Source organism: Pipistrellus kuhlii, unplaced genomic scaffold, assembly GCF_014108245.1.
Source record: "Pipistrellus kuhlii isolate mPipKuh1 unplaced genomic scaffold, mPipKuh1.p scaffold_m20_p_3, whole genome shotgun sequence".
Taxonomy (NCBI): Eukaryota; Metazoa; Chordata; class Mammalia; order Chiroptera; family Vespertilionidae; genus Pipistrellus; species Pipistrellus kuhlii.
The window spans coordinates 14,090,244-14,111,383 of record NW_023425529.1 but is presented as its reverse complement, the minus strand read 5'-3'; the positions used below and the strand labels follow the sequence as shown (position 1 = coordinate 14,111,383).

General features: G+C 41.8%; 1 protein-coding gene across 1 annotated transcript in view; it reads right to left on the bottom strand.

The window, feature by feature from the left end:
• CCDC38 (coiled-coil domain containing 38) overlaps nucleotides 1-21,140 on the bottom strand; it is a 30,707-nt gene that overhangs the window by 4,532 nt on the left and 5,035 nt on the right. Inside the window, exons 4-14 of the mRNA XM_045587423.1 lie at nucleotides 20,681-20,745; nucleotides 18,556-18,719; nucleotides 18,370-18,450; nucleotides 15,120-15,283; nucleotides 14,046-14,126; nucleotides 12,957-13,017; nucleotides 9,776-9,842; nucleotides 7,340-7,491; nucleotides 5,964-6,099; nucleotides 1,997-2,197; nucleotides 815-1,020 (exon numbers count right to left, since the gene is read on the bottom strand). Of these exons, the coding sequence (XP_045443379.1) occupies nucleotides 815-1,020; nucleotides 1,997-2,197; nucleotides 5,964-6,099; nucleotides 7,340-7,491; nucleotides 9,776-9,842; nucleotides 12,957-13,017; nucleotides 14,046-14,126; nucleotides 15,120-15,283; nucleotides 18,370-18,450; nucleotides 18,556-18,719; nucleotides 20,681-20,745 (1,378 nt within the window). The remainder of the gene's footprint in view (nucleotides 1-814; nucleotides 1,021-1,996; nucleotides 2,198-5,963; nucleotides 6,100-7,339; nucleotides 7,492-9,775; nucleotides 9,843-12,956; nucleotides 13,018-14,045; nucleotides 14,127-15,119; nucleotides 15,284-18,369; nucleotides 18,451-18,555; nucleotides 18,720-20,680; nucleotides 20,746-21,140) is intronic.

The window sequence follows — 21,140 nt, the reverse complement described above, 5'->3', positions numbered from 1 at the left end:
TTCAAACATTTGCCTTATATTTGATGTCTTAATATCACCTTAATCTATTCTGGACTTCATTTTTATCTGTGGGAAGCAGTATCCCACATCCACCAGTAATAGAGTAAGCAGTAAAAAATATCTAATAATAATGGCTAATCTTATCGCTTTATTGCTTTTATACAGATCATTTAATTTAATCCTCACAAGAACCCCACAAGTCATTACTGCTATTTTAACAGATAAACTGAAAGTTGCATCTGATGAACTTTCTGGTCATCTGGTTCCTTCTCAGTGCTCATGTTCCATTGGTAATGGCACATTTATTTCATAACTAGAGGCCCAGTGCACAACATGCATGTACTCAGGGGAGGTTCCCTCAGCCCGGCCTGCACACTTTAGCAATCCGGGAGCCCTTGAGGATGTCCGACTGATGGCTTAGGCCACAGAGGCAGGAAAGGCTCCCGCCACTGCTGCTGCACTCACCAGCCATCAGCCCAGCTTGTGGCTGAGCGGGATGCCCCGGTGTGGGAGCGCACTGACCACCAGGAGACAGCTTCTGCGTTGAGTGCGTGCCCCCTAGTGGTCAGTGTGTGTCATAGCAACCAGTCGTTCTATCAATTTGCATATTATCCTTTTATTATATAGGATAATAGTTGGTGAATGTGTCTTCCCACTAAGAAATAGCTCTATGAGGAGGGCAGGGCTAGGTTTGGTTCCTCCCACTGTGTCTCTATGTGATTATCTTTGCCATATAATAGAGATTTGCTAAATGTGGAATCCAAGATAAAACAACTACTCATTAAGTCATTCACTACATTTATATAAGACTTACTTTTGCCGTCGTTCTTTTTGTTTTATCCTCTCAATTGCGTCCACATTTTCTTTCGGAATGGAATCAATGAGATCACTCAGTTCCACCAGTCGAGACTCTACTTTTATCAGCTTTTGGATTGGGTTGAGGCTGCTAACCTCACTATCTCCGATACAGAATCTGTATACTTGATTAATTTTTCTACTAAGAGAGTCTATCAGTTTTTCCTGGGATTGAGAAGGAAAGGAAAGTAGAAAACAACATCACATCACTATTTGCTTGTTCAATAAATGTAAAGTTCTTTTTTATAATAGTATAATGAAAAGGCTTTTATGTAATACTAAATGTTTCCTTGGTTAAAAGAAAAACTTCAGTGTGACTTCGAAGAGTGAGAAAAATGCAGCAATGATATTTATAACAATTTGTAGTCAGATCATTGCTACAGTAACATCTTGGATTATTTTCTTTAAAAATATTTTATTCTATGCATAAAAGTAATTAAAATTGTGATTTTTTGTATATCTGATTCCCTGGGCATTCAAGTAGAGGTGACATACACATTTATTATAAAATCCTATGTTGCCACGACAATGCATTTCCTCGCAGCACTGCAGATGAGCCCCCTTTTTTGCATTTGTTAATCTAATTCAGTGGTTGGCGAACTCATTAGTCAACAGAGCCAAATATCAACAGTACAACGATTGAAATTTCTTTTGAGAGCTACATTTTTTAAACTTAAACTTCTTCTAACTGCCACTTCTTCAAAATAGACTCTCCCAAGCCATGGTATTTTGAGGAAGAGCCACACTCAAGGGGCCAAAGAGCCGGCTTGTGGCTCGCAAGCCGCAGTTTGCCAACCACTGGTCTTAATTGCTAGAACTATAATCATCCTGCCGTAGTAGTTATTTGCATGTATGCCTTATCTCCCTTTCTAGGCTGTAAGCACCTGGAGGGCAGGAGCTATTTCTTAGGTTGACACTTATACCTAAAATAGCACCTTGCACATAACTATGCACTTTACTAAATGTTTGCTGAATAAATGAATGCCTTCTCTCAGAGGAAAAGAAGTTACAAGAAAACAGATTCCCTGGCTGGCCTACAAAAGCCTTTGGGGAGGTTTAAATTTCACTCTCTCCATTGGGAAGTCATTGCAGTATTCTAGTCTAAACAGAGGCGCAGGCCAAACCTTGCTGATCCCTGTACCTGGCTACTCCTCCGTTTTAACACGTAGTTGATATGCTCGAGCTTGTAGGAAACTTGTTTCGGGATGTTTTTCGGGCCCGAAAGATAATTTTCATCCTCTTTCTCTTCTGGGGACCCGGCATTCGCAGTTAAGAGGGTCTCAATAAACTGCTGGGCAAGGTTAAGCTGTCTCCACATAGCAGTCTGCCCGAATGCCTGCTTCTGCTCAAGAAGATGAGAATCACCATGAAGCCAAGGAGGAAAAATAACACTCAAGACAGATGTGGCTCCTGGAGTCATGGGACTCCTTACACGCCACCAACAATTACCAGTCAAGATCTATTACCAGGAGGTGACTTTCAGCAGCTTGTTTCTCCCACCTCCTACTTTGAGCACCTTTCCAATGATTCTATTTACCAGAAAGCCCCCATTTCCCCCCAATTTTTTTCTATTTCCTATTTATATTAAAATATGCTTTATAAAGAACACAGGGAAGTATGAAATAATATAAAAAGTAAAAAAGGCAAAAGTCCTATTTGCCATTCAGCTTATTTTTTTCCTCTCCCTTTCTAAATAACAACTATTGTATTTCTTATTTGTATTAACAGCACATTTCTTTAGAAACAGAAAAATGAAAGGTAAAGTAACCCATCAAAGGACTGATGTGTACATTGGATATGAAAAAACAGTATTGTTGCAATGTGAGTCATTTCAAAAATACATTGAACACTAGTTCTGAGAAAAATCAACTTTAACGTGAGAATGGTTAATTGACGGAAAGTTCTGAAGGCGTCTTCTTGAACACTGAAGTGTTTTAGCAGTGGATGGGCAGTAGCTTTTGTGTATGTGTGTTTGTTTTTAAGTTCTTCCTGTCAAATAAGAGGGAATGTCAAGGAGAGAGGTTTTCTTAAGGTTAGAACAGAGTGAGAAATAGAATCAGGGAATGAGGTTAAAGAAAGTGCTCATGAAAAAGAGATTGAGGACCTGGCTCTCATGAGCATAGGGCAAAGAAAAAGGAAGTTCAAGATGGCAGGCCTACTCTTGACAATGTCAGGCCAACCCCTGGAGCTGCCACGAGGTGGCAGGCCCACCCCAGAGCTTGTGTGCCTGCTTCCTGAGGTTCAGTGGGGCAGGGTGGTAGAAGATTACCAGGATAAGAACTTCGGATGCCTTCCAAAGGAAATGGGAAGTGATCTGACCAGAGCAATAAATAGAAGGAGTCATGGTTATCAAAATTGGATAGGAATGGGGAGATGTCTAGATGTCATTCAAAGTTCCTTTCCAACTCAAGGATTCTGTAATTCTTATCCATGTCTCATTCTACTGTGTGCTTAATGTAAACAACTCTCCCAATTGAATTTTCCTGTTGAAAGGAAAATTAAACCAGAGGTGACTGCATTCTGCAAATTAAACGATGGAATAGCTTACATTCCATTTCATGTCCAATGGAAATGAGCAAACAGCTGCTATACAAAATGAATGAATCTCAAACGTAATGTTGAGAGAAAGAAGCCAGGCAAGCCAGACATATTACACGATTCCATCTATCTCAAGTTCAAAAGTATAAAGTCTAATTGGTGGTGGGAAAAGTGAGGGCAGTGGTCACCTTCAAGGGATGGAAAAAGCAGCTTCTGGGAGCGCTGACCATGATGTATTCCCTGATCTAGGGAGTGGTACACCATGATGTATTCCCTGATCTAGGGAGAGGTACAGGGCTGTGCTTACTTTGAGGAAATTCTTTGAGAGTTATACTTATGATTTGTGCACGTTTGAATATTACATTAAATCTATGCCTGAATTTAGCCGAAACCGGTTTGGCTCAGTGGATAGAGCATCGGCCTGCAGACCGAAAGGTCCCAGGTTCGATTCCGGTCAAGGGCATGTACCTTGGTTGCAGGCACATCCCAGTAAGGGGCGTGCAAGAGGCAGCTGATAGATTATTCTCTCTCATCGATGTTTCTAGCTCTCTATCCCTCTCTCTTCCTCTCTGTAAAAAATCAATAAAATACATATATGTAAATCTATGCCTGAATTTAAAATTGTACTATCGAAGTAATATATTGAATTAGTGAAAAGTATTTTTAGGGGATTAAGTACAGTTAGAAGCGTGGAAATTTTGGAAAGAATAAAATTGATTTTATAGATCATAATTGACCATAGCGCCAAAGTAACTGATAATTTTGTGACTATCAAAATTAGGTGCAACTGTTTATCTACACCAGTGGTCGGCAAACTGCAGCTCACGAGCCACATGCAGCTCTTTGGCCCCTTGAGTGTGGCTCTTCTTCAAAATATGACACCCTGGACAAGTGTATTTTGAAGAAATGGTAGTTAGAAGTTTAAGTTTAAAAAAAATGGTTCTCGCTGAAGCCGGTTTGGTTCAGTGGATAGAGCGTCGGCCTGCAGAGTCAAGGATCCCAGGTCAAGGGCAAGTACCTTGGTTGCGGGCACATCCCTAGTAGGGGGTGTGCAAGAGGCAGCTGATCGATTTTTCTCTCTCATCGATGTTTCTAACTCTGTCCCCCTCTCTTCCTCTCTGTAAAAAATTAATAAAATATAGACTCTCAAAAGAAATTTCAATCATTGTACTGTTAATATTTGGCTCTGTTGAGCTTGCCGACCACTGATCTACACTAATAAAAGAGAAACATGCAAATTGACCAACAACAGATGAATGGGTAAATAACGTGGTAAATAAATACAATAGGATATTTTCAGCCATCAAAGGAATTCTGATGCACACTATAACATGGATGAACCTTGAAAACATGCTAAGTGACATAAAAGGACAAATATTGTGTGATTTCAAGTAGGTGAATTTCTAGAGGAAGAAAGTAGGCTGGGAAGATGGAGGAATGGGGAAATACTAGAACTGTTCAGAGTTTCTATTTGGGATGATGAAAAATTCTATCAATTGTGGTGAAAGTTCCACAATATTGTGAATATATTCAATACTGAATCTTAACACTTAAAATGGATAAATGGTAAATTTTATGTTATGTATATTTTATCACAATTTTTTTAAATGGTTTAAAAACCAGCATTGAGGAACCACATTTCTTGTTCTAACAGTGTGCAACCTGACCATAGCCCCTCCTAAAAGAGGAACATGCAAATTGACCATCACTCCACTATGCCCACCAGCCAATCTGGAGGGAATATGCAAATCAGAAGGCCAAAGGAAGTGTGTGTGTGGGGAGGAAGGATGGGTACTTTTGGTAACCCTGCCTACCAACGGGTAGGAAGAACAGTCATCTGATACAGTTCCCCTGAATCTACTTTTGCTTGAAACAAATGTGATCTTAACATAACATATTAGCATGAATTTTTATCCTTACGATTTTTACAAGAAAAACCAATGCAAGTTGGAGTTGTAGGTCTAGAAACTAACCTAATCATTCATTCAACAAACATTTATTGAGCACCTCCTTTAGGGACACTAAACTTAGTGAAGAAGGGTAAGAAATCCCTGCCCTCGAGGGGTTTGCATCCTGCTGGGAGAAACTAACATGTAAGCAAATGAGCACATTAGCCTGTGTTACAGGTCCTCCCACAATGACTATACACAAGCCTTACAGGGGGCAAAATTTATTATAAGCTCGGTGTTGGTCATATATCCCATTGTGTTGATTCAGTCCTTTGTCAGTTATTTACTCAGGTTTCTACCAAAATGATCACAGGCAGTGAGCTACTTCATATGTACTAGCATACACTCTGCCTAAAAGAAATGTCTTTATGGGGGAAAATCTCAACATCATACTTGGTCATAATTAGAGCAACATTTTAATAGAACCCCAATGCCAGTTTTAATCCTTTGTGTCTACTCTGTAAGTGGACTGTTACGTACTGGCAAGGTTATTTTCTGCCTTTGTCATCAACCTGACACTTGTTTACTTTTCTATCTCCCATTCCAGTGCTTAGTGCTGAGGTAAATGCAAATTCTTATCATGAGCCAAACTTAAGATTACTATAGGCAAAGAATGCTTACCTGGGCATCTGAATTAAATTCTCCAAAACTAAATAGCCTGGACCTTAACTCCAGTTCTGCTGCTTTTTCCTCTTCTCTCACGCAGTTCTCTTTCAGCACTTCCTTCTGCTCCAAAAGGAACTCGATGTTTGAATTTCTATGACAAAAGAGGCTTATCTGTAATAGGTGGTTTGGTGCAATAAAACATCACCCAGGAGTGTCAATACTCTTCCAAATCATGTGTTAGCAAGCCTATGTGTAGCCAGCCAAATCTGAGTTTATATTTGAAGACATTGCCAACATACATGCAACTTCTCAGGTTAAAATGGGACAAATGCACAGGGGCTGCTTTGAACCCCCATCAGGAAGCCTTTTTTTCCCCTCGGCTACCTTCCCTGACTCCCCCAGTAGAGCAGCAAAGCCAAGGTGTCGAGAACTCAAGTTGTGGTGAGATCTTGTCTGCATTCCCAAACCAGGGTTCCAAATAGACTCCCGACTCCCTCTCCTAGACATTCCGATAGAGATCTGGAGATGGATTCGGACATGGATCCCCTTTTCCTGCCCAACCATGCCCACCTGTCCTCCCCCTCCCCCCCCCATCATATTGTAGATGGGGGCACCATAGCTGTGAGGACAGAGAGGAGGCATGGATTAAAAGGATACATTAGTGGTAACAGGTGGCTGTGAGAGCATGATTTTTTATAACTTCTGAACAAGTTCATCTGTTCCAAAGTTCAATTTAACTGGACATTTAAGAAGACTTCTACCTTCCGGCCCAGAAGACTGTTCTGAAGAAGCTTCTACACAGTTTTACAATAGGTAGGTATAAAGATCTGTTCTCTGCGACTCAGAGCTGTTTACCAAAATGGTAATCATATAAAATTTTACAATAGGAAGGGGTGTCATGAGTCATCAACTCAGCCTCCTTCCCCTGACAGAAGTCCCTTTTACCATAGCCCTGATACATTGATGTGCATATTACAAAAAGATACAATATTTAAGTAACCAAAAAAGCTGTTTTGCCGAGGGGAGTCACAGCCAAGGGAAATGCATTTGTTAGCACTATCTCCCAAAGCCTGATGATAGGGAGAAATGGGTGTGAACGAAAATTAAGGCAGTAAGTGACACTTCCGTTCTTTTGAATCTTTTATTATTGCTAGTTGGGAAAATATTTTGACCTGTGAAAGGAAATAGGGTCTAAAATGAAACTAAAGCTAGTCTATTCTGTGTAAATATAGCTTCGACTCTTCATACTCTGCAATGGAAATATCGTTCATAAATATTTCATCTTAAATCCGGAGAGACCACTAGGAAGGACCCCCTCGTGAGTAAGTTGGACTCTGTCTCTGGTTAGAATTCGCGTAATAGGGTAAATCTACTTGTTTTCAATGACTTACACTTTATCCTGTATAAATTTTTCTCTTTTATTCATTTCTTCAAGGTTTTCATCTACATCTTGGGAATACTGTACCAAGGTCAGATTCTGCTCCTCCAGCTCCGTGAGGACTTGAAGTAGCTCTTCTGGTTCTTTGAAATAAATCTCTGGCTCCTAATGAATCAATAATGAAGAATATAATTCACTTAACACCATGCTGCCTAGGTACACATGACTTATCTAGAAAAATGCTTTCTGGAATACAGGCTGACTGTGAGGGAGACATGGGTGGAGATGGCAAAGGAGCCTCTTTCCCCGGGAGTGCTGGCCTCAAGAAGGGGCATTGGGGGTGGCAGGGGAGATGAAAGGTATTGGGAAAGTGGAAAAAGTGGGAGAGGAAAAGAGAAGCAAGGATGAAGCAGGAGAAGCAGGGCAGGAAAAGGGAAAGGGGTCTAGGGAAAGGCAAGGGGGGAGAAGTAGAAGGAAGATAAAGATGGGGGCTGCATGAAGGCCATTTTCTCCCCTAGTTTTAATTATTTTACATTTTCCAAAATTTTACGTTTAAGTAGGCATTATTTTAAGTAAGTTTAATTTTTATACACCCATATTAATCACATTTCCTATAGCCAGGAGGTGAAAACAACCTAAATGTCTATCAATGAATGGATGGATAAAGAAAATGTGGTATATCCATACAATGGAATGCTAACCATAAAAAGACAGAAATCCTGTAGCATGCTACAACATGGATGAACATAGAAAATATGCTAAGAAGCTAAACTATTCACAAAAGGACAAATACCGCATGAATCCACTTTCATGAGTTATCTAAAGTAATAAAACTCTTAGAACAGTGGTAACCAGGAGCTAGAGGGAGAGGGTTAGAGGAATTGTTCAATGGGTGTAGAGTTCCAGTGTTGCAATATGAAAAGTTATAGGGATCTATTGCACAATAGTTTGCATATATAGTAGTTAACACTGCCATACACTTAAAAATAGTTACGATAGTATTTTTTTTTTTTTTACCGTCATAAAAGAAAAGATGCCTTGGATAAGGTGTGCTTTATATAATAATGGATGGTGTTTTAAAGTGTTTTTTTGTCCGGCTGATTTGACTCAGCAGACAGAATGTTGGCCTGTGGACTGAAGGGCCCAGATTTGATTCCAGTCAAGGGCAAATGCCCGGGAGGCGGACTCAATCTCCAGTGGGGGCAGCTGATCAGTGATTCTCTCTTCATTGATGTTCCTAGCTCCCTCTCCCTCTCTGAAATCAATAAAAATATATTTTTAGAATAAAGTGTTTTGTGTTCCTTTAGAGTTTCTGTATCATATTTAGGGCGGAGTTAGCTCAGAGTCAATCTTGTAGCCATGAAGAGCTATTTTATTGAATGTCAATTTATCTTGCAGTTTAGTTCCTCAATATATCTCAAGCCCTAATCTATCCTAATAAAAGAGTAATATGCAAATTGACCATCATTCCAACACACAAGATGGCCAGTAGGGAAGGGCAGTTGTGGCAATCAGGCCAGCAGGGGAAAGCAGTTAGAAGGAACCAGGCCTCAAGGGAGGGAAGTTTGGGGGTGACAAGGCCTGCAGAGAAGGGAAGTTGGGGGAACCAGGCCTGTAGGGGAGGACAGTTTGGGGTGACCAAGCTGGCAGGGAAGGGCAGTTAGGGGCAACTGGGCCGCTAGGAGATCAGTTAGGCATTGATCAGGCTGGCACAGGAATGATTAGGGGGTGATCAGGCTGGCAGACAGAAGAAGTTAGGGGTCATCAGGGAGCAAGCAGGTGAGCAGTTGGGAGCCATCAGTCCTGGATTGTGAGAAGGATGTCCCAGATTGGAGAGGGTGAAGACTGGGCTGAGGAACACCCCCCTCCCATGTCCTCCCACCCCTCCCCCCACATGCATGAATTTCATGCACCAGGCCTGTAGTATTGTATATATAAAAGAGTAACATGCAGATCAACAGAATGGTGGAACAACCAGAATGACCACTCGACCAGTCGCTATGAGGCACACTGACCACTTCTTGGTCCCTCCTCCTGGCCAGCAGACTCCGATCCCTCAATGGTGAACGGGAACCAGGAGTGGGTGGCAGTGGCTGCTGGCAGCTGAGGAAGATGGCCCTGATCACAGGCCAGGTCTAGGGACTGTACCCACACATGAATTTCATGCATTGGACCTCTAGTGAAATAATACGCAGCCAGAAAGTGGCTATTTCTTTTAGAAGAATAATGTAGGTAACATGTCTCCAAAATTATTACCTACTTTAGCATTTATTTTTCATAAAATGTCTCATGACAAAGATGAACTATATATACAACTGAGGAACAGTATCAAAATCATTTTTCCTCTGGAAAGTTATGGAATAGTTGGAATAGGAAATTTTAATTTCAAAAGAAGAAATGAATATTTTACCAAACACAGTATTTAAATCAAGAAATATAATCTGGTTACCACTTCATATTCTATTTCATCATCTATCAAGCACTCCAAAGTGTCTTCCTCTGAACTTACAGATTCTCTGTAAAAGAAAAGAAAAAAAAATAAGATGCCTGATTTTTGAGTCATTTTCTGTCAACAGGTTTGCTTTCACTTCTAAATTTTCTTTGGAACCTGAAACCTAATTGTTTTCTCAATAGGCTGCTTAGCCTTTTAGGGAACTGCGTATCTCAGGAAGCAATGGATTCCATGAGTATGTCAAAGAAAACTAGATTCACCCAGACAAGGGTGATGTATGCCAACAATGAGTCCACCAGGAAGAGCTATACCAGATGGCACCAATTATTTGAGGTGCATCTATAAAGTCAGGTAATTTTCTCTGAGACACATGTCAACCTACATTGCCACATCAATTTTGTCCACTTTAACTCAGTCTTCTTGGGAATGGAAAGCGCCTTAGTCTTCAAAAGCAAGCTTGTAACCCTGAGTGATACCATATTTGCTTTTTAAAGAGCAGATTTTATTTTTAAAAACATCTTCCAATGAAAAAATGTTGGCTCTGGGTGATAATTTATATCATCAAAGAATAATTATGTGGCTCTGGAAAAATTCTTTAAGAAGGATGTATTGAAAATGATTGAAATATTTAAAAAGTAGGAACTTTCAAGTAGAGGGCAGTGATGATGGAGAAAGTGAGTCAATGGGTTGGGGGAGAGAGATACATGAAAGAATAAAATCATAGGAACCAAGAATAGAAAGGATGAAAGGACAGTCTACAGACTGAGAGAAAATATTTGCAAACCACAAAATCACAAAGTACTAGTATCTAAATATGTCAAGAATTCTCAAAACCCAACAGTTAATCCAGTTGGAAAACGAGCAAAAGACATGAATGGACATTTCACCTAAGAGGATATAAAGATACAAACAAACTCATGAAAAGATGTTCAACACCATCAGCTACTAGGGAAATGCAAATCAAAAGCACAGTAAGTTATACACATCTATCAAAATAGTTAAAGCAAGAAAACAGTGAAAATACCAAATACTGATGATGATGTAAAGAAACTGGATCCCTAATACATTGCTGGTGGGAATGTAAAATGGTACAGACACTCTGGGAAACAATTTGGCAGTTTCTCTAAAAACTAAACTTGTATCAACTATCCATCTCAGCAATTGTAGTATAGGCATTTATCCTAGAGAAATGAACTATGTTACACAAAAAGTTGTATAAATACATTTACAGTAATTTTATTCATTATAGCCCCAAATTGGAACCAATCTAGATGTTCTCCAGTGAGTGAATAATTAAATTGTAGTGTGTCCATACTACTCAGAAAAAAAAACAAAAAAAAAACAATTATTAATATACCCAACAGTTTGGATCAATCTTCAGAGAATTATGCTTAGTAAGACATCCAATCCCAAAAGGTTACATAGTGTGTGATTCCATTTATATAACATTCTTAAAATGATAAAAATCATAGAAATAGAGAACACTTTAGTGGTTGCCAGGGACTAGGGGAGGTGGAGAGGGGGAAGTGAATGCGATTATAAAGAGGCAACATGAAGAATCCTTTTGGGTATGTTCTGTATTTGATTGTCTCAAATACATTGACTATATTAATGGCAATATCCTGGTTGTGATATTGTTCTACACTTCTACAAGATGTCACCATTAAGGGGATCTGGGTAAAGAGGACATAGGGTTTTTCTACATTATCCTATCTAATAAAAGAATAATATGCAAATTAATCATCATTCCGCTATACCCACAAGCTACACCCACCAGCCAATCAGGAGCGAGTATACAAATTAATCTAACCAAGATGGGTGCAGCCACTGTGTGAGCAGGAAGCTTGGGATTCCCAGGCAATGGAGGAAGCCAAGCTCTCTGTACACCCTTGCAGGCCCAGGCCTCCACTCAAGACTACAAAGTTTCAATTATAGAAGATAAATAAATCCCAACAAAAATGGCTGCAGCCATGGAGCAAACAGAAGGCTTGGCTCTGCTCAAGGCTACAGTTTCAATTATAGAAGATAAGTAAACCCCAGATACCAGGGCCTGCAAACCACCATAGACCCCTCACCCAGGCTGCCTCATGCCCCAAGGGAACCTCCACCCTGATCCAGGACACCATTCAGGGCAAACCAGCTGGCTCCCACCCGTGTACCAGGCCTCTATCCTATCTAAACCTATCTAGTCAAAGAGTAATATGCAAATTGACCGTCACTCCAACACACAAGATGGCTGCCCCCATGTGGACACAAGATGGATGCCACAAGATGGCCAGCAGGGGAGGGAAGTTAGGAGGAACCAGGTCTAAAAGGGAGGGTAGTTGGGGGCGATCAAGCCTGCAGGGGAGGGCAGTTGGGGGCAACCAGGCCTGCAGGGAAGCAGTTATGTGTCAATCAGGCTGGCAGGCAGAAGCAGTTAGGGGCAATCAGGCAGGCAGGCAGGCAAGCAGTTGGGAGGCAGCAGTCCTGGATTGTGAGTCAGACAACCGTCAAGGGGTCCCAGATTGGAGAGGGTGCAGGCTAGGCTGAGGGATACCCTCCCCCCGGGCACAAATTTCATGCACCAGGCCTCTAGTTTCTTATAATCACTCGTAAATCTATAATTACCTCAAAATAAACATTCAATTAAAAACAAAGGTGATTGCTAAATGCCATAGTGCCCCTGAAATTCAGAGCACAGTACCTGCGTTGACTTTTGTCATGTATGACTGTCATGGATGCTGTGGTACTGGCCCAGATCCTTTCCTTGGGGCTGGGGTACCCAACCTGGGCATCAATTATATTTTCTTAAAGCTCCCTTGGGGTATCCAGGGTTGAAACAAACAACAATGCTGTATGTTCCTACTACCTCCGTTCTGAATGACGTGGTGAATTGCAAACACAGAGGCCAGCAGAGTAACCTAATGAATAGTTGGGCAGTAGACTCTGAGAGACAAAGACCCAAGGTGCAGGGGACAGGCAGTTTCTGCAAACAGCAGCTGCAGGCACTTCCCAGGGAATGCAGGGAGGCCTATGAGAACTCAGTCACCTCAGGAGCACACAGAAATGGCAACCACGAACTCCAATATCTGTTAGGATGGGTGTGGCTCTGTGGCAGTGTGATAAAGAAAAGGCTAAGAGAGATATTTGGTGAAAAACATTGTTCCCAAGAGAGGTCATCAAGCAAGTATTGTACTCTGATAAGGCCGGCTCGTCGTCCTCTAGGGTGGAAGAGTACTTGCTGAGTTGTTTTCCTGCTCACAATGTCCAAGCGAAGTCCACGTCATTGGTGATGGTGGAGGGGAAAAGAAATAACATATAATTAGAAATTAATTTTTGTTACTGGGTGTAAGATACTCATTATTCTGCACTGATATTCCCATTACTTAAATATATATATATATATATATATATATATATATATATATATATATATATATATATATTAGAATTATAATAATAGAAAATGAAGCTCTTTTATTCTATGGAAATTGGATTCCAAGCATAAGAATAAAATCAAAGGCACACTGGTAGGGGCCGGAGGGCATTTGCCCAAAACGATACGTGTCATAAATCAGGGACATAAATTGTGAAATAAGAGCCATGGTTCTATTGTTACCTAATCATATATGTTTCTAATCACAGGGTTGTTTTTTTTTTTAATTGAAGGGAAAAAATGATGGACACTTCAATTGTTACATGTGGTGGAGAAACCTACCATCGACACATTCAAGTCACCTGCGCACCTGTTCCCCCCACATCTACATGCACGTGTTCCCCCACATCTACATACACATGTTCCCCCCATGTCTACATGCACGTGTTCCCCCATGTCTACATGCATGTTCCCCTATGTCTACATGCACATGTTCTCCCCACGTCTACATGCATGTTCCCCTATGTCTATATGCACATGTTCTCCCCACGTCTACATGCACCTGTTCCCCCCATGTCTACATGCACATGTTCCCCCCACGTCTACATGCACTTGGTCCCCTCACATCATGTCCACACCCGATTCTGATTTGGAACTGAGCAGTGGGCAAAGTGATCTCAGGTCTTTTCATCCAGTGCCACCCGGGTCTCCCCAGACCATCTTTTCTTACACCAACACTCTTAGGACTTCCAGCGGCTCTTTCTGCTATTCTGTCTTGAAACCACAGCAGGTCTCACTTTTCTGCCCTCTCTTTTCCAGGTGAGCTTACAGGTCCTTGATCTCCACTGGGAGATGGGCACCTTTTCTGGTCTTACTTTTGTGAGTGAAGTCTCAGATCTCTCATGATACCTTGGCTACTTTTTCTCCGTGGATGTTCTCCTGAAACCGATATCTTCTTGGAGCTCTCGCTGTAGTCTATTTTCCTGAATTCTAGAAATGGAAAAGAAAGAGGGATGACCCACTTCTGAAAATTAGAACTTTGTCTTCGAGTGAAAGTAGCATCATTGTAAAAGCTTCCAGGGACAGAGATATAAGAAGGGGACATCGTATCCAATAAACTTAGGATGTAGACAGCAAGGACTGGTCTCTGGAGCAGGCAGAGCTCCTCCAGGGCACGAGGAGGTCTCTATCTCCTGCATCAGTAGGTTATAACCTCTAAAATCTCAGTGTGAGCCGTTCACTGCTCTGGATTCATTGCTTTATTTAGGTAATAAATATAACTGACTTTGTGTTCATTTACTCAAATCATTGTGGTTTTTAAAAATATATATTTCTTTTAAAAAAATATTTTATTAATTTTTTACAGAGAGGAAGAGAGAGGGATGGAGAGAGTTAGAAACATCGATGAGAGAGAATCATCGATTAGCTGCCTCTTGCATACATACCCCCTACTGGGGATGTGCTCACAACCAAGTACATGCCCTTGACAGAAATCTTTATTGCTTTCAGAGAGGAAGGGAGTAAGGAGAGATAGAAACATCAATGATGAGAATCATTGACCAGCTGCCTCCTGTATGACCCCTACTGGGGACCGAGCCTGCAACGCAGGCACGTGCCCTTGGCTGGAATCAAATCTGGGACCCTTCAGTCTGCAGGCCGATGCTGTATCCATTGAGCTAAGCTAGCAAGGGCTCAAATAGTTTTTTAAGGTGTTTATGGATGGGAGTTTCTAGGTATGCTATCATATCATCTGTAAATAATATACTTTCTACGGCTCAATGTATATATTTTTACTGCTTTATATCTGAAATTAACCCGAGTTTCCAAATTAATAATATATTATAACAGAGACAGTGAGAATCCTTGTTCAGGTTGTGCTTGAAATAGAAATTCTGACTATTAATAATCAGCAAATAAACATCGAAACTAAACATTTTAGAATTAGGGACATTTACCGAAATTGAAATGAAGAATGTGACTCACTTGTTAATATTGTGGAAAGACTCTCCTCTATTTTGTCTCTGCTTTTTGACAGCTTTGCCCTTCTCAGCGCTTGCCTGATTTGCCAATGTTTTGGAGACAATTTCATCAGAAAAAATCCATATTTAATGTACTCTCTAAGGAGGAATTCTGTTTTTGATATTTCACTACTCAAAGGAAATGAAAATATAATTAGATATACCTGTGTGAAAGCATGTTCACTTTTTATAAAAAGGTTTTACAAAATTCATTCTCTTGATTATGTATTTACTTAACAAAAATTCTAAGTATGGCTATGAAAATAGAAGCATCAATAAAATATAAGAAGAAATAACCAGTAGGAAATTTATTTGAATAACAGAAGCCCGAGGGTATGCACAGGTAGGGTAGACTGATGATAGTTTGACTCTACTTATTCCCCCTCCCCCCCCCCGAAGGAAATGTATTACATGTCAGACATAGGGAGACATTAGAAGGTAGCAATAGATGGTACTTGTGTGAGGAGAAGAAAGGACACTAACACTCATTGAGTACCTACTATGTAAGGGCGATACTCAGGAGGTGCTACAGATACAATTTCATTCTCAGTATAGCACTTTAAAATAGTTAGTGTCATTCCTATCTTTTGAAAGAAGAAAGACTGACTTACAAAGTCATCTGCCTGGTAAATCGTAGAGCCCAGCATTCAAACCTGGACTGAAAGCCTTTTTCCAGCCTCACATGGCTTTCCCATAATCTGATTTCAACATGGACACAAAAGGAATCCTATATAATAAAACCCTAATATGCAAATCCATTGAACTGTGGAACGACTGCTTGCTAGGATGTGCACTGACCAACATGGGGCAGAAACTCAATGCAGGAGCTGCCCCCTAGTGGTCAGTGCGCTCCCACAGGGGGAGCGCCACTCAGACAGAAGCCGGGCTCATGGCTGGTGAGCACAACCATGGTGGCGGGAGCCTCTCCTCGTTTCTGCTGCAGGCAGAAGGTAAGGAGTGAGGGGTCCTGGACTGTGAGAGCTCCAGACTGTGAGAGGGATGTCTGACTGCCAGCTTAGGCCCGATCCAGAGCATGAATTTTGTGCATCAGGCCTCTAGTGTTTAAAATAACAATGAAGGCCCTCAGGAAAGTGAGCTCCACCCTTATCCTTCTGAGCCTTCCTTATTCACACACACATCTTCAATATTCAATACCCTTATCGATATTACTCCTATATCAGCTTCAGTACTTCTTTGGGTTAGTAGCATCCTAAAGCCCTGGTGTGTGAGTGATATTCAAGAGTCAAACCTGGATGTTTTCACCCTGGCCGGTGTAGCTCAGCTGGTTGAGCATCAACCCATGCACCAAAAGGTTGCTGGTTCAATTCCCAGTCAGGGCACATGACTTGGGTTGTAGGCTCAGTCCCACTCGGGGGCATGCAGGAGGCAGCCAATCGATGATTTACTTTCAGATAGATATTTCTCTTTCTCCCTCTCCCTTCCTCTCTCTCTAAAAAAATCTTAAAAACAAACACACACACACACACACACACACACACACAAACAACCCTGGATATTTTCTTCTATAGTCAAGTGTATCTTACTTGATTTATGTTAAATATCTAAAGAAGCTCATGGATCACCAGTCACAAGACGGTGGTAGTCCCTCATTATACCACCACTTAGCCTCCCAGGTGTGCAACAAAAAACAGAGCTAGTGCAGCAGCTTGGCTCAATGGTTGAGCATCTACCTATGAACCAGGAGGTCAAGGTTGGATTCCCGCTTGGGGCACATGCCTGGGTTGCGGGCTCAATCCTCAGTAGGAGGTGTGCAGGTGGCAGCCATGTTTCTAACTCTCTCTCTTCCTTTCTCTCCCTTCTCCCTTCCTCTCTGAAATAAATAAAAATACTATATCATCTATATCTATATCTATATCTATATCTATATCTATATCTATATCTATATCTATACATGTGTTTACACACACACACACACACACACACACACACACATATATATATATATATATATATATTTTTTTTTTTTTTTTTTTTTTTTTTTAAAGAACAGAGCTAATTTTGACTAGAATTGCCCTCCTTCCAAGCAAAAGCTTAGGAGCCAGCCCCTTTCCCGTTGTAAACAGACTCCCAGCCCTCCCTGCGGGAGAGAGTCACCGTGGCCCATGAAGAGAGAAGGAACAGAGAGCAGGCACTTGCATCCCTGGCTCTGTTACCAGCTAGCTTCTGCACATCGCTGAGGTGATAAGACTCGAAAACCATCAGCACGTTTGTTCAGAAAGTCCATTGTGCTTAAATACAGAGCTTTATTCAATTACAGGCAGCTACTCTAGTTCTGTAAATAGAACAAAGGAGAGAAGGGAATTCTCCCTCTTGGAAGCGCCATCAGCTAGCTCCTAACATAGACAGGCTACTGTGGCCAGAATGTGTTTGAAACAACTGGTTCCAAAGAAGCTGCCCCCCGGGTCATTTGCTACATTTTAGACAAGCTGTAGTCCTTCCTCCCAAAAAGCGAGGACATAAGTTTAAGTCTAGGACTTGGTTTTCGAGCAGTGCTAACCATTCTCCAGAAGAAAAAAGTTCTAGCATGCTTTGATTCCAAGACTACAGAGTCTCTCGAATCATTGGCATTACTGCCCAAGGGTGATGACAGAAGGAAGCTTCTTTAGATATTTAAAATGAGATCCAGGTGACTATGGAAGAAAGCATCCAGGTTGGGAAAAAAAAACTAAATACTGAGAGTGTGTCGGGTGGTGTTATAATTTTATCTCAATTCCTTTTTTTTTTTCTTTTTTTTTTTGTCACTATGATCTGGGTTTTTAACATCAATGCTAGGTTCATCTACATGTGCAATTAAATTTACAAAATACCGCCAATTGTAATTGTAAGATCATTGTAAAATGAATCCTCACTGCAGAGATGTTAAAATGTGCAGAGAAATGCACCTTCGAATGAAAGAGAAGGGACACTTAGAAAATAAAATTTGTGTACTCCTAGCATTGGTTTTCTTCTTTCCAGAGACTTTCTTTCTTGGCTTCTGTATTGACAAGTTAGAGAAAGGTTTCCACAGACCTCACTGTACTCTCCTGAGACACAGACAGAAATGATCCTCAATGAACAGATTCCTTATTCTAAAAATGTGGTCAAGTGTGTGACATCATCACTAGTCAGAGTTATTCCCACCCATGTCCCTCGGGGCACAGACAGGACCTGGTGGGATGTGCACACCGGGTCAGAGAAAGCCATGGCGGCCTCACCTTTTCACCGCCTGCACCTCCATGGTGGCCTTCTTGAGCTCCGCCGTCATCTGGAGCTTGTTGATGGTTTCCTGTGCTGCGCTGGAAAGGGACACACCTGTTAGTTTGTTCTGAGCTATGTTCTGAGAAGTGGGAAAGGGGAGAGAGGAGGGCAAAAGGCGGTGTGGCTAAAGCGAGAACACGAACATTTTAAGGGCGTCTATGGATCTCTGGTCATTTTCTCGAAGGAACTCTTCAAAGGCAACTGCGTCTTCTTGCAGCTTTGTTTCTGCTTTGAGGATTTGCCGTTCCCTCATCAGTATGTGCTTATCATACCTGGTGATTGTGTTCTGTTTGGTTTGCACAGCGTACTGGGGACATGGGAAACAGAAGTGCGTCGGGAACAGTATTCACATTTCTGGCACACGTCAACAGTCTCATCATAAAGGGGCAAGTAACTTGCATTCTATGGGGGTTTTGGGGTTAGAAATGACGGGATGCCCACATGGGGGAGCGGGCGATGGCCTTTATTTGGGAGATCATAGGCAGGAGACTAATCCATCTTTCACTTTTATGAAGAGGCTCAATATTGCTCCAAAATGGCTGGTCCCCACAAATCAAAACTAGCTACAGACTGCCCCAAAGAGCAGGGCCACCTGGTGTTACCCACAGTGTCCCTCCCATGTCCTCTGAGCATTGGAAAAGCAGCTGTCTGCAGCCTCAAAGGCTCCTCCCCCAGGAAGTACCAAGGGAGAATCAGGTTCCTCCAAGCCAGCCCGAGTGACAGTGCTCCACCTCAAAGAGACCCGTTCAGATCCTCGGATCTAACTTTGGCATCATGCTTCTATATTTTTAAGAACAGAATGGAAGGATCCAGTTGGATCCATGGGAAAATAAACTATAAATAAACAAAGCAACATACATTATAATAGAAATGAACTGAAACCATATAAATACAATAATTTTAAGGAAACACAACCAATAATTAGATAACTCCATGTTTATAATTTTTTTTTCCATTTATTTCTTTGTTCACCAAGTATTGAGTGACTATTGTGTGCCAGGACTTTTTTTTCAGTGGTGTTAATAGAGCAATGGACAAAATTGCTTTTGTGGGGCACACACTCCAGTAGATGGGGGGGAGGGGGGGCGAGGAAAGACTCCCTGATCTGGTGAAAATTAAACCGACACTGGAAGGAAGGAGGAACAAATCAAGCGGACACCGGAGGAAGGAATGTTCTCCCAGAAGGAAGAGCCTCTGTGCTAAGGCCCTGAGGCCACAGCATGGGTGATGTGGCCCAGGAACAGCAAGGAGGCTGTGTGTCTGGAGCAGAGGGAACAAAAGAGAGATCAGAAATGAGATCAAAGAGAGAGCTGGACACCAGATACATCATTCATGGTCCCCAGCAGCGGAGGGCGTGGGTGAGAATAGACTTCTAACGCTATTCTGTGTAGAGAACAGACTGACCACAGGGACTGGGGGGGTGGGGGGTGGGGGGCGGCAGGAGACCAGTGCTTTGAATCTATAAGAATTTATGCAAGAGACATCGCTGATACGGACAACAGTGGCAGCAGTGGGGCGTGATTGTGGATACATTCAGAAGTAAATATTTAGAAGTGTATTTGGGCATGGGTTGTAAGGAGGCGGAGTGGAGGATAATGCCACCAGATTGGGCCTGAGCAGCTGCGGGGGTGGAACCGCCGTTTACCACGACAGGGAGCAAGCACCACGTGAGATGTAGGTTTTCAAGGACAGCGAAGGGTATAGCACAGTTTAGAAACGAAGGTCTGAGCTGCCTGGCGAGCATCTAAGTGGAGCTATTAAGAACAACCATTGCATTTGCGAGTCTGAAATCCAGGAAAGAGGGTCGGGCTGGAGAAACACCTTGCAAGTTGCTAATGGAAGTGGAATTTAAACGTGGGCCTGGAGGGGGGTAGATGGAGCTCAGCGTGAGAAGTGAGCCTCGGACCATCCCAACATTTGGAGGTCAAGACGGAGAGGAACAAGGAAAGAAGACTGTGAAGGGGTGAGCAGCCAGTGACCTGGGAGAACCAAGAGACAGTGGGTCCTGGGAACCAGCTGAAGAAAGTATTTTGAGAAAGAGGAAGCGATTCAATGGGCCGCAGTTCAAATATGGCACTGGCACCCATGACACACGTGGTCTTGGTGGGATGATGATGGCAAAGCCTGATTGAAGTGGACTCAGGAGGGGAGAGGAAGGGCAATAGGTCTGGGCAGGTGACAGAAAAATCAAAGGGCGAGGTGAACACTGGGCAATGTTATGCAAGAATCTTCTATTTGACTATGGCGAGAAAAATGTACTCATACTACCTGGAGCAGAAACCTGCCTCTCTGGTCATTAATAAATTCATGGAGAGACCTTTTTGCGTCTGCACCTTTAAAGAAAATTGAAATTGGCTTAGGTTGAGCTCATTATCCCTCAAAGATGTACCAAATAAAACTATGTGGTTAAATTATTGCGTACGTTATGTACTGTTTCTGGACTTAAAAAAAAACACAACGGATTTCATAAGAATGACTACCAATTATTTTGGGTCCATATTATTCCAGGAATTTTCTTAGACACTTTAAGTCACCGTTTTTGTTTAATCCCAATAATAACCCCAGTAAGGTCCTAACCGCATCCTGAATGGGAGGTCCTGAAGCTCAGAGATGTGAAGGTGCTTGTCTGAGATTACACAGCTGAGGAGGACTGTATTTCAGACAAAAATGCCCAAGTACCTTATCTGTATATTTAATCAGCAGAAACTGACAACCAGATTCCCATTGC